General features: G+C 34.2%; 1 protein-coding gene and 1 pseudogene across 1 annotated transcript; both read left to right on the forward strand.

The window, feature by feature from the left end:
- Nucleotides 1-2,993: 2,993 nt before the first annotated feature.
- Nucleotides 2,994-4,549, forward strand: LOC147401886 (polygalacturonase-like). Its single transcript, XM_086441589.1, has 4 exons — nucleotides 2,994-3,470; nucleotides 3,546-3,835; nucleotides 3,940-4,168; nucleotides 4,266-4,549. Exons 1-4 carry the CDS (start codon nucleotides 3,030-3,032, stop codon nucleotides 4,485-4,487), a joined length of 1,182 nt encoding a protein of 393 aa, XP_086297715.1. The 5' UTR covers nucleotides 2,994-3,029; the 3' UTR covers nucleotides 4,488-4,549.
- A 2,292-nt stretch (nucleotides 4,550-6,841) lies between these two features.
- LOC147401887 (polygalacturonase-like) lies at nucleotides 6,842-15,149 on the forward strand (annotated as a pseudogene).
- Nucleotides 15,150-15,288: the final 139 nt, after the last annotated feature.

Genomic DNA, 15,288 nt, shown 5'->3' on the forward strand with positions numbered 1-15,288 from the left:
AAGTCTTATAACTCTCAATAAAGAAAACGTTTTACATTTTCCTTCTATGTTGACTAAGATATTTTTTGAAAACTTTCCCTAACCAAAATCATTCCCAGGAGAAAAAATCCACCACAAACATGGGACCCAGAAACAAGAAAACGTGGGTTCACGAACACAAACCTTCCCTAACCAAAATAACGGCTAATATGTGTTTTGCTAACAACATGATTTCACAATGTAGGGCCAATTCTAGGGTTTCCTAATAAGGATTTTTTTAATTATAAAGTTAAAAAAAAAAAAAATACTCTGACCTAAATCAATGTGTCATTTGATTTATAGTGAGATATATTGATTGACATTGCATGGATGGTTACATTTCGAGTTTGAGTAGGATGATTAGTCTTATTTGCATTATCACTTCTTAAAGAGCAGTTCCCGTAGAAGTTCCTAATAGAAGACATCCATCAGGAAATTTTTTGGGTACTATTTAATGAAAAGGATAGTTAAAGTACAACATCTTTTTATGTGTGAATTAGAAAAATTATTGGATATATTTCTTGACAAATAGAAGAAATCATACGGTTCTCAGGCCGGGTCATACGGTAACTAATTAAGAAATATTTGTAGAACATTAAGGACAAAAAAAAGTTTCTACCTTTTTTTCCTTTTTCCTTTTTCTTTTCTTTTGATTTGCAGACAAATGGGACGAGACATCAAAAGTAAGGGTTTAAAACAGTAGTCAGTCTATTATATGTATATTTTTCTATGGAAATGATTAACAAAAGAATTGAACACTAAATGTGGGCTTCTCATGTGTCGTGATTGTCGGAATGACCTTATAATCTGACTCCCCCACATGTCATACTCAATCAACTCCCCTAACATAACATATGCTATGACCGAAGATCTGTACTCCTTGGGATACACAACTACACATATTTACTGGGATGTGCAGTTGTGTATCCCGAGGAGTACAGATCTACAGTTTTAGCCCATGTCACGAGTTGATTGAGTATGTCACGTGGGGTCATTTTATCATTACTCAAAATTTTATTTCTGTGTTCCCTTCAACCACTCTCATTTCTTCATTGAAAACCTAGGAATTGTTTTGTGAAGAGTAAATGAAACTTATGGGAAGTTATATACATATTGAAAATCTAGGAATGATAAAGTGCATTTAAAAAATTGATGAAAATTAAAGAAGAAGAATAGGATTAAAAACTGAAGAGGATAGATCGAACAAACTAATATGATTTTATGTAGGGTAAATCAACCGTTGAGGCAATCTTTCTACTTAAATAAATGATATGGTGGCATTTTCGATCACAAGTACCTTGAGATTTACAACTATGGTCTTCCACTTGGTCTGATATCCTCTTGACATCGATGTAGTACCTTCCAAAGAATCTCCAATGCAAAAATTATTAGATCCTTCCAGATTTAGCACACAAGAAATCACATTAAAAAAAAGTCAAAGATAGGATATTACCAAGAATTTAACGGTGGATTCCTTCTATTTATTTTACTAAATATATCACCAGCATCCCTTATCTTTTTCATGATCTTTTGAAGATGGATATCCGCTCCCCTTATTGATCAACGTCAATTATGGAATTTCATATCCGTATTTTCCTTATCCGAGATTAGGATTACGTGTGATGGATTTAGGTCTTAGGGATTAAATTTATGCATGGGAGCATTTGACTTCTCGAAATACACTCACCTTATAAACATTGAATAATGATTTTCTAAGTAGAAAGACTTCACTCAGTCAATACTTGACTAATGTGGCATGGACCCGGAACCATAGATCTTTTTCCTCAGGATACACAATCACAATCTTTAAAGGGGATGTGTAGTTGTGTATCCCAAGAAAAAAGACTTATGATTTGGTGTCCATGCCACATTGACCGAGTGAAGACTTTCTAGTTAGAAAATCAGCATCCTATACACATTAGGCAAGAAATGAGTCATAAATTGAAGCAATGACATATTAATTAAGAGAGTCATGATAATCTGACACTCTTTTTTGTACGCTCCCTTCTCAAAACCTTAGATCCTTTGATTTCAGGATATACAAGGACAAAGATTTATGATTTTGTAAACAACCAGATCGGAGAGTGTACAAAAAGAGTACAGAAAAGAGTGTCAGTTCATCATGATTCTAATTAAGAACATGTATGCGGAGACTATAACTAGTGAGAGGGAAAATTGAAAAGAGCAAGAAGAATGTATTCTATGTTATATAAAATTATTTTATCTTAGGAACCAACTTTAAGTCCATACTTAGTACGCTACAAATCATTTGTATATGTTATGATTTGCATTGCAAATGTTTTGAGATGAAAATTTTACTTTTGCTTGGTAGTCACAACAAAATCTCTCGTGAAATAATGTTTATTTTAGTTAATATTTGTCATGTAAAATGGTTTTGCAATGATTTCTTGTTAAAATAAAATACAAAAATAATTTTAACACTGTTTTGGTTTGGCATGTTTTCCTTTTTATTTAACTTTAAATTTTTTACTTGACTTAAGTAAGTGGATATTCGAATCGAGTTGAATTGAATTTCAAGTTTTAAAACTATGCTCTGGACCAATCAAACTACCCATGGGCCAAATTTTCGTGACATAGAGTGCTTGAAATGGTGCCAACGTCTTCTGCACTCAACATATCAAATCAACAAATACCAAAAATAAAGGAAAAAAGAACGGTTATGTAGCACGTAAGTTAGGCAAGCCGAGATTAAGGGAATGGTTTTTGACCCAAGAATCCCCCACACATGCACCACCACTCCTTGGCATAGTAACGTTGCTACATGCTTCAATTCCTACCCTACTACCAAAATTCAAAGTTTCTATCCTTTTAACTTCCAAATTTTCGGCTGCAGGTATGGAGCTTGCTTGCTTCACCCTTCCAATCTATAAATAACCCAAACCCTCTACCTCTTCTCTTAGCCCATCATCTACTCACCTCTCTCTCTCTCTCTCTCTCTCTCTCTCTCTCTCTCTCACACACACACACACACACACACATACACATACACAATGAAGAGCCCACTCTTCTTCTTCTTCTTCTTCTTCATCATCATCTTCCATTGCACATTATCAGCAAGTGATGCTGTGTTCAATGTGGTTGATTTAGGTGCCAAAGCTGACGGATCTTCCGACTCCACCCATTCCTTCCTTGATGCATGGGCAGCTGCTTGTGCCTCTTCCACCTCTGCTACCATCTACGTGCCACGTGGAACATATTTGATAGCTCAAAAAACTGTCTTCCAAGGCCAATGTAAGAACACCCATATCACCATTCAAATCGATGGGACCCTCGTGGCTCCATCAGATTATCATGCACTCGGCAACAATGGAAATTGGATCATTTTCGATAGGGTCAATGGGGTGTCCATCATAGGGGGCACATTGGACGGACAAGGCACGGCTTTGTGGGCTTGCAAGGCTGATGTGAAAAATTGCCCACAAGGAGCCACGGTATGTGAATCCTACCTATGAGACCCAGCTAGTGATATTAATTTATTCTGAATATTTGATCGTGTGTATCTGCAGTCGCTTGAATTTAGCAACTCCAAAGACATAGTGATCACAGGATTAACTTCGATCAACAGTCAGAAGTTTCACATCGTCATCAACGGTTGTGAGAATGTAAATGTTCAAGGAGTGAAGATCACGGCACTAGGCAACAGTCCCAACACAGATGGAGTACACGTGGAATCATCAACAGGTGTCACGATCACGATGGCGAGCATCAAGACTGGTGATGATTGCATCTCTATTGGACCCGGAACCTCAAATTTGTGGATTGAACAAATCGCCTGTGGACCAGGACATGGCATCAGGTAATTACACAGGATCATTTCTTTTTTTTCTTTTTTTTTAAATAAATAATATTTAACTCATAAATACTATATTCCTAAATACTTTGGTTGGGTTGCCGTTGCAGCATAGGAAGTCTGGGGAAGGAAATTAATGAAGCAGGTGTGCAAAATGTGACCGTTAAAACCGTTACTTTTACCGGTACTGAAAACGGATTAAGGATAAAGACTTGGGGAAAACCAAGCAATGGGTTCGTCAAAGGTGTCCTTTTCCAAGATGCTACCATGAATAATGTCCAAAACCCCATCATTATCAACCAAAATTACTGCCCTAATAGTGAAGATTGCCCTGACCAGGTACACAATATTCAAAGGGTAGTTTTGTAAATTTCTTTAATTTGTATGACACACATGTGATGTAATTAATGTAACTTTTGTTTCCTTTTTTATATAGGTTTCAGGAGTTAAAATAAGTGAAGTAACTTATAAAGACGTAAAAGGAACATCAGCAACACAAGTGGCAGTAAAATTTGATTGTAGTACAAAGAATCCATGCAGTGGGATTGTATTGGAGGACGTCAATCTTACTTATGAAAATCAACAAGCGACATCCTCATGCACAAGTGCTGATGGATCTGCTTATGGTGTGGTTAAGCCATCAAGTTGTTTGTATTAGAAAATTAATTATATTTCCATATTTACATCATTTTAGCATCAAAGATATACAATGTAATTCAATCGGGACACTCTTTATTATTCTTGTTGTATTGAGGGCAAGAATTTTAATGATAAATTAATATAAAATTGGGTGTCATGTTAAAACAATTTTTACCAAGTTATTTTTTATTATTTATTACTTTTGCTTACATTGTCGGCCACGAGCTCATTTTGTTCATACTACACATTCCCTAAAACAGCTTGTTGGTTGCAATTGATTTGTTAGGGCCTATCAGATCAGGAATGATTGAAATGAAGCTTGGTTGTGATGAATTTGTTAGGGCTCATCAGATCAAGAAATGATTGATTGGGAACCATTCCAATAAGTTATCGAATCAAATCCTTATATTTGGATTCCATATCCTCCTTCTTGATCACAAATTTTTGGATCAGTTTGAGTCTCATCTAGCACATTAACACTAGGTGAAAACTAAAAAATTAGACATGAAAATTTGACGAGCCAAGGCCCACGAATTTTAGAAACTGAATTTCAACATCCCAATGCCATTGAAATTTTTTATGTTCTTGAATTCGACGGCTTAGAGGCATCGAATTTCTCCCATCCTCCATTAATTTGATGGTTTTAGCGTCGAAAGAAAAATATTCGACACTTTGGTCCATCAAATTTTCTGAAATTCGATGCCCTTGGACCATTGAATATGAGCTGTTTTCAAATTGTGTAAGTCAATCTCATTATAGTCATCATCATGATGTGAGCTCATATATTGTGGTCCATACTACATGTTGGTCTAAAATTTCATCATCAAACATGACACTAATGAACAATTCGATACAGAGATTCATCGTTATATATATAATGTGAAAATGTTGATCAACCACGAACTCAATACCTTACTTGGATCGTTGAATCCAATCCAACTCAAAAGATTACATCAATTTAATCTATATACTAGAGAAATATTAGAACGTGCCTTTCACTATAGTCGATAAAATAAATCCATTGAGAAGATCTCCCATGTTTGAGTGAATCTCGATCTAGACTCATTGTCTTCTCTGTCTACTTAACGGAATGGCTAGGGTACTGTTATGGTGAAAACCAATATCTCACAGACCATTAAAAGGGCTTGAGGGGACAGAACGATTGCAACTAATTTAGCTCAATTACATCCACCCTTCCCTCTGCTCTGAAGCAGGATGGATTCGGCGATTACAAAAATAAAGAAGTATATCCCTCTCCCTTAGTGTCTTTCCACTTTCATCGTTTAGGAATAAACACTTCGCCTAGATCTTTGACTCTGTAAAAAAAATTATAGAGAATTTTGGGATTGTTGAGGATCGATTGAAAATAAGGGAGATGAGAGCTAGAAAACCTAGAGTTCCTCTATTAGAAGGTTTCATACCCATAAAGGTTACCTTATAATTCCTTTAAAGAGAATTTCCACTTTTAGAATTCTAATGTGAATATTGGGATTCCTTATTATTGGTTTTTCTGTATTGATGGTATTCGATTTCTAAAATCATGAGAAATGGTGGGATTCATTAGGCCACACGGACCATTAGTCTAATAATACTCTTGTGCAAAGTTACACCCATTGGAAGCTTTGATGCAAAGACAATATTATTATACCAAATTTTTAACTTGTTAAACCGAGTAGACTGGGATGGATTTCGTGGTCACTTGACGCCAATCCTCAATGGAACCAACTTGTTGACTCTACTCAAAAATTCATTGAGCCAAGTAAGAAACTCAATGAGTTTTTCGTCTATATTAATACTTTCAATGAAAGACTAGCAACATGTTAAATTTATATTTATAAATTTAATATATATTTGTATTTCATTTTTACAAGTCAACTCATGAGTTTTTATTTGACTCAATTCAATGGACATTCAAGCTGTGTTTTTAAATTATAGTTACAATCATCTAAGTTATATATATAACGTTATCTTAATCTATAATAGAACACAACTAAGTTGCAACAACAATTTTGTATTTTTTGAGGTGGGGATAAACGTCTCCTCAACTATAGTTTTGTGGCATAAAAAATGTCTCATCGAACTATTCCACACTTTCTTTGTCTTTCCTCTTCACTCCCTCTAACTGTATTATCTCTTCTTTAACCCACTTTACTGTTTTTCATTTTTTTACCTTCAAACTTTTTTAATAATATCCCTTCAACTTTTTTTTTTCACTTTTACCCCCCACCCCCCTTAACCCCAAAGAGGATGCATGTGCACAGGCGACCTCTAGTTATCTTATATGACTTATCTAATTCTAACTTTCAAAAAAAATATGAATCAATCAAGCATAGACCATGGTCTTGTCTAAGAATCAATCTTGGGGCACGTGCAATGCCCACACATCACACTCATCAGGTAAGTGAGGTTGCACCCTCGCAAGTGGCCCCAGAGGAATTAATGCTCATACTGGTATTGAACTCATGACCTATTGAGCATCAACAAGCCTTACTTACATGTCTAAACCCAAGTGAAAATTGGGCTATGCTCAAGGATGAATGACAAGATTTCTTAAACTAGTATAATGAGTAATATTTACATACCAATATATATATATATATATATATAGGGAAGCATTCGGAGGTCCTAAAGAGAGCTAAACATTGTGCCAAACATTTTTCAAAATAGGGGTTGGAAGTTTCGAAATGGGCTGATTTTTTTGTAAGAATGATCTCTATGGTGAAGAGATCATCCTTGCCAAAAATCAGCTTAGTCCAAAACTTCTAACCCTAATTTAGTAGTTGAAGAATCGTGAACTGTTCGATTTTTGTAAATCACTTTTGACGGCGTTAGAAGTCTTGGAAAGGGCTGATTTTTTGTAAGGGTAATCTTCTCACATAGAGATCATCCTTACAAAAAATCAGCCCATTCCAAAACTTCTAACTCATACAATGAAAAAATGTTTAGCTCTCTTTTAGGCCTCCACACAACACCTTTATATTATTATTCTTTTACCTTATGTTTAAATAAAATATTATATATAGACCTACACCATTTATACATTTCAAATACATCATTGGATTGAGTCCCTATCAAGTTGAAAGTAACAAAGTTAGGATTTGCTAACTATTCAGTGGTGCTTGAATTTGGTTGATTTGGATAGTTCGTAAAGTTTTATCCAAAAATGAGGAAAAATTGGAAAATATAAAGCGACATTTTTTAATTTCTTACCTAAATGCATTAAATTCAACCGTCCTAAAAAGATTCTTATCTTCTACATGAGATTTGAATGTTGAAAAAATTAAAATTTTGAGGTTCATGGATAAAAATCTTACCATGTTTCATGATTAATAGATAAGTCATCAATTAATTAGTCAAATCACTGAATTAATCAACTAGTCCTATCTGTAAGATGGTTGATTTAAAATTGACCGATCTGATAAATTATTCAATTGGATCTTTCTTAGGATCCAAAACCTAGTTGATCAAGTACCCACAGTTGTTGTTTCAAGTGAATCGGATTTTAGATTAGATCTGATCCATCAAAATCCCTACCACCTATCATAATATTGTAAAGAATCCACACAATAGAACAAAGTGCATATCATGTGAATTTTTTATTCGGATTCGAATCCGACTCGGATCTTACTAGCTAAAATCGTATTCAAGTCATTTTATTTTTACCAAACCCATATCCAAATTTGACCCGACTGAATTAATTGATTCGGATAGATCATCAAAGGTATGACTTGAACTCAAGACCTCTTCTTTTATTGAGGGAGACCTTAGCCACTCTACCCAACACTCATTGGTTCTAAAAAATATAAAATATAACTTACAAAGTAATATATCATTCAAACTTAGACAAATATAAGGATGATCTGTATTTGACCCGGATTCAACTCGAGTCTAAGCACATCAACCCATATCTAACCCATTTTTAATTCAGATATACTTGTAAAAATCAAACCCACTAAATTTGAATTCGAATCACTCGCATTTCGGATCAAATCTATCAAATTTTTAAGCCTTAATGTGAGTACATGTGCTTGCACATAGAAGGACACATGAAGTCCACCATAAGCGGCCCCCACAATGGAGAAAAAGTCTTGTCTATATACATCAGAAAAGTGAAAGATTGGATAAATTATCTTAGAATTTCCATTTTCCATTTTTTCTCCCCTTTTAAATTCAATAAAATATTAATTTTAGAATGCGTCGCAATCATACCAAAAAAAAACAAAACAGAAAACAAGGCAACCAAGAAACAAGCAAACTTGGGTTCATGAACATAAGCACCCTCCCCTAACAAAAATAATGGCTTCTGTGTGTTTGCCAACGACACGGTTTCACAATGTTGGGCAAATTCTAGGGTTTCCCTATAAGGAAATTTTTATAAAAATAAAAAATCGCCATGACTAAATCAATGTGTTATCTCATATCTCATGAAAAGTGATGCTCGAACATGCAACAGGCTCCTTTATTAAGTGAAAAATTATACTTATTGTATCAACAATTCAATAATAAAGATCAACATATAATCAAAAACCGTGATAATATGAGTACGATCTCCTCTGACAAACGTCCACATGACAGAACCTTAGATCATTTGCCTTGGGATACACAAGAAAAAGATTTATAATTTTATGTATCCCGAGGCAAATGATCTACGGTTCTGTAATGGGGGTGTAGTGGGCATCATATTATCACAAATCTATAATCAATTTTCAAGATATATAAATTGTCTAACCTATGCTCTAATACCACACTTGAGATTTTTGTCTATTCAAAATCCTCACCGCTTGGACATTCAAAAACATCAAGAAAGAAATGAGTCATAAATTGATATAATGACATAATTAAAAATGTGTATGAAAGGACGATGACTAGAACGAGGACAAATGGAAAAAAAATAGGAATGTATTCCAAATTGCAATTGTTCTAGTAACAAGTCAGCTTGAAGTCCCTCGTTTACTTTAATTATAGTTACTCATATTTCATGCCTTCGAGTGTTGATACTACAACCTGGGTTCAAAATCTTTCTTCACTTACTATTTTTTTCCTTTTTGGTCAATCAACATGTTTTTAATGAGGATAGTAACTTAATAATGGTAGGAATTATACATAGGTTTATGGTGCCATCACCCATAGACTTCCTTTAAGTATTTTGGATATTTTAATGAACACATTATTCTTGTTAGGGTCTACCCAGTAAAAGTAGCAAAAGGAGAACTACTCTGGATGAAGATCCAAGAAAGAAAAGTAAGAAATCAAGAGCGAAGCATTTTTAACAAGGAAGTGGAAGTGGATCCTCTGTAGCACACTTTAAAAGGATGAGAGAAATATTTTTTTTAAAATTAATATCTTAACCTCTTATGATCATGACTTAGATGTGATCAAAAAATCAAAAAATAATTTATTTTTTTATTTTTTTATTTTTTATTTTTAATGTAAATTCATGTCTTTAAAATGAACGGCTTTTGAACTCCCAAGAATTTAATTTGTGAGATCTTATTTTATCACTGACGTGGCGACCATTCAAAGTGTGCTACAGAAGATCCACTTCTTGTACAACGAGCAAACCACGTGTAACACTGTAACTGACAGTGAAAAAGAAGTCCTCCGTAATAAGGAATCTCCACAAAGCCAAGAAATCTCCTACTTTGGACAATAGCACTAAAAGTTGTCTGAGTCCACCTGAAACTTTGCCGAGTTGATTAGGTTTGATTTGATTACGAGGTGATTCGGTCTTTAAACTCAATTAAGAGCGTCTCCAATGCTAATGCTGAATTTGTCTTCAGCAATTCTAATTTTCGAGAGAATAAAGTGTAAAAATTATCTTATTTGACATGTACATCTCCAATGCTTTATCGGGAAAAAAAATATATCATTGTTATGCTTTGGATGACAATTTGATAAGAAAAAAAATCAAAACGTTCTTTTTATTTGTTTGGATGACAATTTCATTAAAAAAATTAATTCAAAAGATTACTTTTATAACCTAAAAGTCACTTTAACAAATAATGAGATACGCTTAAAATTAATCTTAAATATAACATCGATTTTAGCATATACTATATTTGAGACGTGCGTTGGAGAGTATTTATGAGAGGTTGTTTCAAAACTTGGAATTGTCATCCCAATTTGAGGCGCAGTTGGAGATGCTCTAACTAACTTTTCTAGTCAACTCATCATTTAGGCGAAGTTTTTTGTCGAAAATTGTTGAGTCGGGCCAGAAATTTTATTGAGTTAATGAGTTATATAATGTTAATTAATGGAGAACATAAGATTAAAAAAAAATTATAATTTAATATATTTTTATTCAATTTTTCTTATTAGGTATGAGTCATTCCATCTTTTGTACAAATTAAACCCTAGATGGTGGTGAGATGGCCAACACCATGCTTTAGGAAGCTGATGTCTTCGGTTCGAATCCCCCCTTAAGGGTCACCCTTAGTGATTTATCCTAGAAATTACTTGTGTGTGTGTGTGTGTGTGTGTTTATTTATTTTTATTTTTTTGGGTGGAGGGGGGTACATTTCCCGAGGATTAGTCAGATGTTCTAATAAGCTCCGATACCCCAATTCCAAATAAATGAATAACTAAATAATTCAAGTTTCCTAGTGATTAGTAGTTATATATATTCGAATTTTATAGGAATCCATTGTCATAAGGAACTTCTAAGGTATGAACAATTTTCAACCTCAAATCATGGGTTGAGGCTGGTGTTTTCCTAGAAATATTACCCATCTGAGATGGGTGTCAATGGGTGGTTCCGGTTTTGTTCTTGGACTCTGTAAACTGTTAAATTTTCTCGATTCTTGATTCCTAAATATTCAATCAATTCCATCTTTTAGGCCTAATTCTAATCGATTTCAATTAAAAGGGAATCAAAACTGAGGTTCTGGATTCCAATTCTGATTAAATGAGTTCCCATTGACACCCCCTAATCTCAAGCGTTTTATGGAGTAACCTCATTCAAAGTTAGTATTTTCTGTTTGTATTTAATTGACTCACGAGTTTTCAGCTTGAATAGAGCAAGTGAAGCTTAGAGAAGAGTTGAGTTGAATTTCAAGTTTAAAACTATTCTTTAGACCAATAAAACCTACCCATCGACCAAACATTCGTGAGATAATGTACCTGAATGGTGTCAACGTCTTGTCCACTCATCTCTACAAATACCAAAAATAAAGGTTGTGTAGCACGTAAGTTAGGCAAGCCGAGATTGAGGGGTTAATTTTTTACCTAAAGATTCCTCTACCTGTGCTTTAAAATCCGAACTGAACCAGTGGTCTTACCGGTTCAGTTAGATTTTGGGTTCAGGGTTTAGGATATATAAAATTAGATTATGATTAATTTATTTATTTAGGAAAAAATATATACATTCTAAATTTTCTTTAATTAGTATATGTGCAGTCCAACCATTCTGAGAAATATTTTGGCCCAATCATCGGTTTTTTCTTTTCTAAGTCCAAATCGTATGCACCCAAGGTGGAGGATTAAAACCCTCCTCCCAAACCTCAACGCATGCCACTTAAGCCATAATGCAAGGAAATTTTTTGAAAAAATAAAGAATCATGAGAAAATGACTCCCCCTGCTTGGCATACTCAACAACTCCCCTTGACGTGACATGAGCTAGAATTGTAGATATGTACTTCTCGGGATACACAATTGTACTTTTATGAGGATGCGCAGTTGTGTATCCTGAAGAGTACATATCTATGGTTCTCGCACATGTCACGTTAGGGGGAGTCGATTGAGTATGCCACTTGGAGGAGTTATTTTATCTTACTCAAACAAAAAAAATTAGACATTAATTCCTTGGATTGTGCCTTACTTGGCATGTGTTTGAGGTGTGGAAGGAGGGTTTCAATCCTCCACCTTGGGTGCATATGGACCGAACTCTTTTCTAAATCATTGACTACATGCACCACGACTTCTTGAATTAGTAACATTGCTGCATGCTTTCCTTCCCTAAGTACAAATATTTAAATTCAAAGTTTCTGACCTATTTTCAAAAATTCGTCTAGATCTCATGTTAAATAATGACATTTTTTTTTTATTGATAAGCTAAGACTATGAAGGACCCTACCCTTATATTTTAAAAAGGCTAAAGTCGAATAAAACAAACATTTAGATCATCCACAGGAACATTTGAAGAATTTATAAAACTTACACTTTCTAACTCTTATTACAGAAAAAAGAAAAAAAAAAGAATATTTTTATATTTGTCTAATAGTATTTTTTTTTTTTTTAAGTAATAAATAAATGGTATTTTGTCAACGTATTTATTACAATTATTGCATAAAAAATATTTTTTCGCATAAGCATCAAATTAATCTTGTTTTTTCTACTTAAAGTCCTTATTAACTTCCTTTTTTTTTTCCGTATAATCCAAGATTTAATCTATTGTCTCGTAGCTGGTTATGCCCATGTCCCACGTAAATCAATTTTTTTTTTTTTTTTCTTTTTTGGGGTTAAGCAAGAATATATTAATTTGAGAAAATACATAAAGGGGCACCCCTTAATCACTCATTAATTAAATTTAGTTATGAGTCGTGTTAAAGTGACATTAAAATTTACATTGTCTCACACATTGCTGATGTGGAGATGCACACACAACCATAGATGGTTTTCACTCGTATCTCAATGAGAAGCATCTATGGTTCCGTACACACATCCACATCAGTAATGTGTGAAACAATGTAAAGTTTAATGTCACTTTTAGCATTTTCCTTTATTTATTACCTTTTCTTGCCAAGCAAAACTGGGGGAAAAAAAAGTCCTGAAACATTGACATAAACATCAATACGCATAGACTTTAACAAATATTATTGAGAGATCTGATAATGTGTATGTGCAGTCGCTTCAATTTAGCAACTCCAAAGACATAGTGATCGCTGGATTAACTTCGATAAATAGTCAGAAGTTTCACATCGTCATCAACGGTTGTCATATGTTAACGTGCAAGGGGTGAAGATAACGGCATCAGGCAATAGTCCCAACACAGATGGTGTACACGTGGAATCATCCACAGGTGTCAAGATCACAAGGGCTGGAATCAAGACTGGTGATGATTGCATCTCTATTGGACCCGGCACCACAAACGGATACTGAAAACGGATTGAAGATAAAGACCTGGGGAAGACCAAGCAATGGGTTCGTCAAAGGTGTCCTTTTCCAAGATGCTACCATGAACCATGTCCAAAATCCCATCATAATCGACCAAAATTACTGCCTTCATAGTGACCAGGTAAAGGATATTCAAAGGGTAATTGTGGAAAATTTCCTAGTGGTTGTAACCATGCACATTTTTAAAACTATGAAAACTCGACTCAAATATTAATAGAGTCGAGTCAATCCGAAAACTCATGAGCCGACTAGTTGCACACAACTAGCTGTTGGTTGCACACCAACCTTAAAAATCTTATATTATTATTATTATTATTATTATTATATGTATTTTTATAACCTCTATTTTAACCTATTGATTGCACTCCAATACCTATCATTTTAGGTTTAAGTTTTGTATTATTTGCTCGTGTTCTATTTTGATCGTGTTTTGTGATTGATTTTGTTCATGTTCTTTTTGACTTCAACTTAATTATGGCATTGGGTTAGAAGGGTTTCTAACCTTTGTTTAGAATTCAATCTGAACCTATGTATTTCAAAAGAATGTAACTTTATAAATACGAAACGAAAAAAATATTTCTTGCAAAAAATAATGAGCCAGCAAAAATTTCTTTGGGCATAGTTGAGGAAGACTAAATAAATTTCTAAATAGGGGGGGAGTGCAACATTTTTTTTTTAAATAATTTTTGGAGTGTAATCACCAAATAGAGTGGAAAGGGGAATTTTTAAGTGATGGAGTGCAATTGATAATGGGTGGTGTGCAACTAGTCGGTCCCTTATAAATATCTAAAGAGATATGATAATAAGACTCGCCAGGTGGCATACTCAATTTACTCCCTGACGTGACAAGTTCGGGAGTTGTACACATGTACTCCTCGGGATACATGATTGCACTTCCCCATATATAAATATATAAAAAAAAAAGGTATATCCTGAGGGAGCCATGTATCCCGACGTGCACAGATCTACGATTGCCAAACTTGTCCATGGTAGGGAGTCGATTGAGTTTGCCACCTAGCGAGTCATATTATCAGGATTCATATCTAAAACACTAATGCTAGGATGACATTGAATTTACTACAACTCTCACATTTCTGACATAGGGGTGCACACATAACCATAGATGCTTTTAACTTGTATCACGAAGAACATGTCTACGGTTATGTGCGCACCCATGTCAGAAATGTTAGAATCGCATATGTGGCATTGATGAAAATAACATATTGGATTATATAAACGATCAAGTACGAAAACTATGAAAATAATCGAACCAACTCGACGAGTTTTAAAACTATTGTTTTTTTTATAAGTTGTTAGTATGGCCCACAAATGTAATTTCTTTTTCTTTATATATGGTGTATAGGTTTCAGGGGTTAAAATCAGTGAAGTGACCTATAAAGACATCAAAGGAACATCAGCAAAACAAGTGGCAATGACATTTGATTGTAGCACAAAGAAACCATGCAGTGGGATCGTATTGGAGGACGTCAATTTGATTGTGCATCGTCGTGCACAAATGCAGATGGATCTGCTTATGGTGTGGTTAAGCCATCAAGTTATTTGTATTAGAAAATTAATTGTATATGTTTCCAAATTTACATCATTTTAGCATAAAATATACATTATAATTCAATTGTGAGACCCTCTAGCATTCCTATGGTATGAGGGCAAGTTATTACTTTTATTTATATTACAGATAAGAAAATCT

The sequence above is a fragment of the Akebia trifoliata genome, chromosome 5 (genome assembly GCF_017979445.1).
Source record: "Akebia trifoliata isolate Shusen 1 chromosome 5, ASM1797944v1, whole genome shotgun sequence".
Taxonomy (NCBI): domain Eukaryota; kingdom Viridiplantae; phylum Streptophyta; class Magnoliopsida; order Ranunculales; family Lardizabalaceae; genus Akebia; species Akebia trifoliata.

Coding starts and splice junctions, on each gene's coding strand:
- LOC147401886 (XM_086441589.1), top strand. CDS start 3,030: ATGAAGAGCCCACTCTTCTTCTTCTTCTTCTTCTTCATCATCATCTTC. Junction 3,836..3,939: donor GGACCAGGACATGGCATCAG/GTAATTACACAG, acceptor TTGCCGTTGCAG/CATAGGAAGTCTGGGGAAGG. Junction 4,169..4,265: donor GTGAAGATTGCCCTGACCAG/GTACACAATATT, acceptor TTTTTTATATAG/GTTTCAGGAGTTAAAATAAG.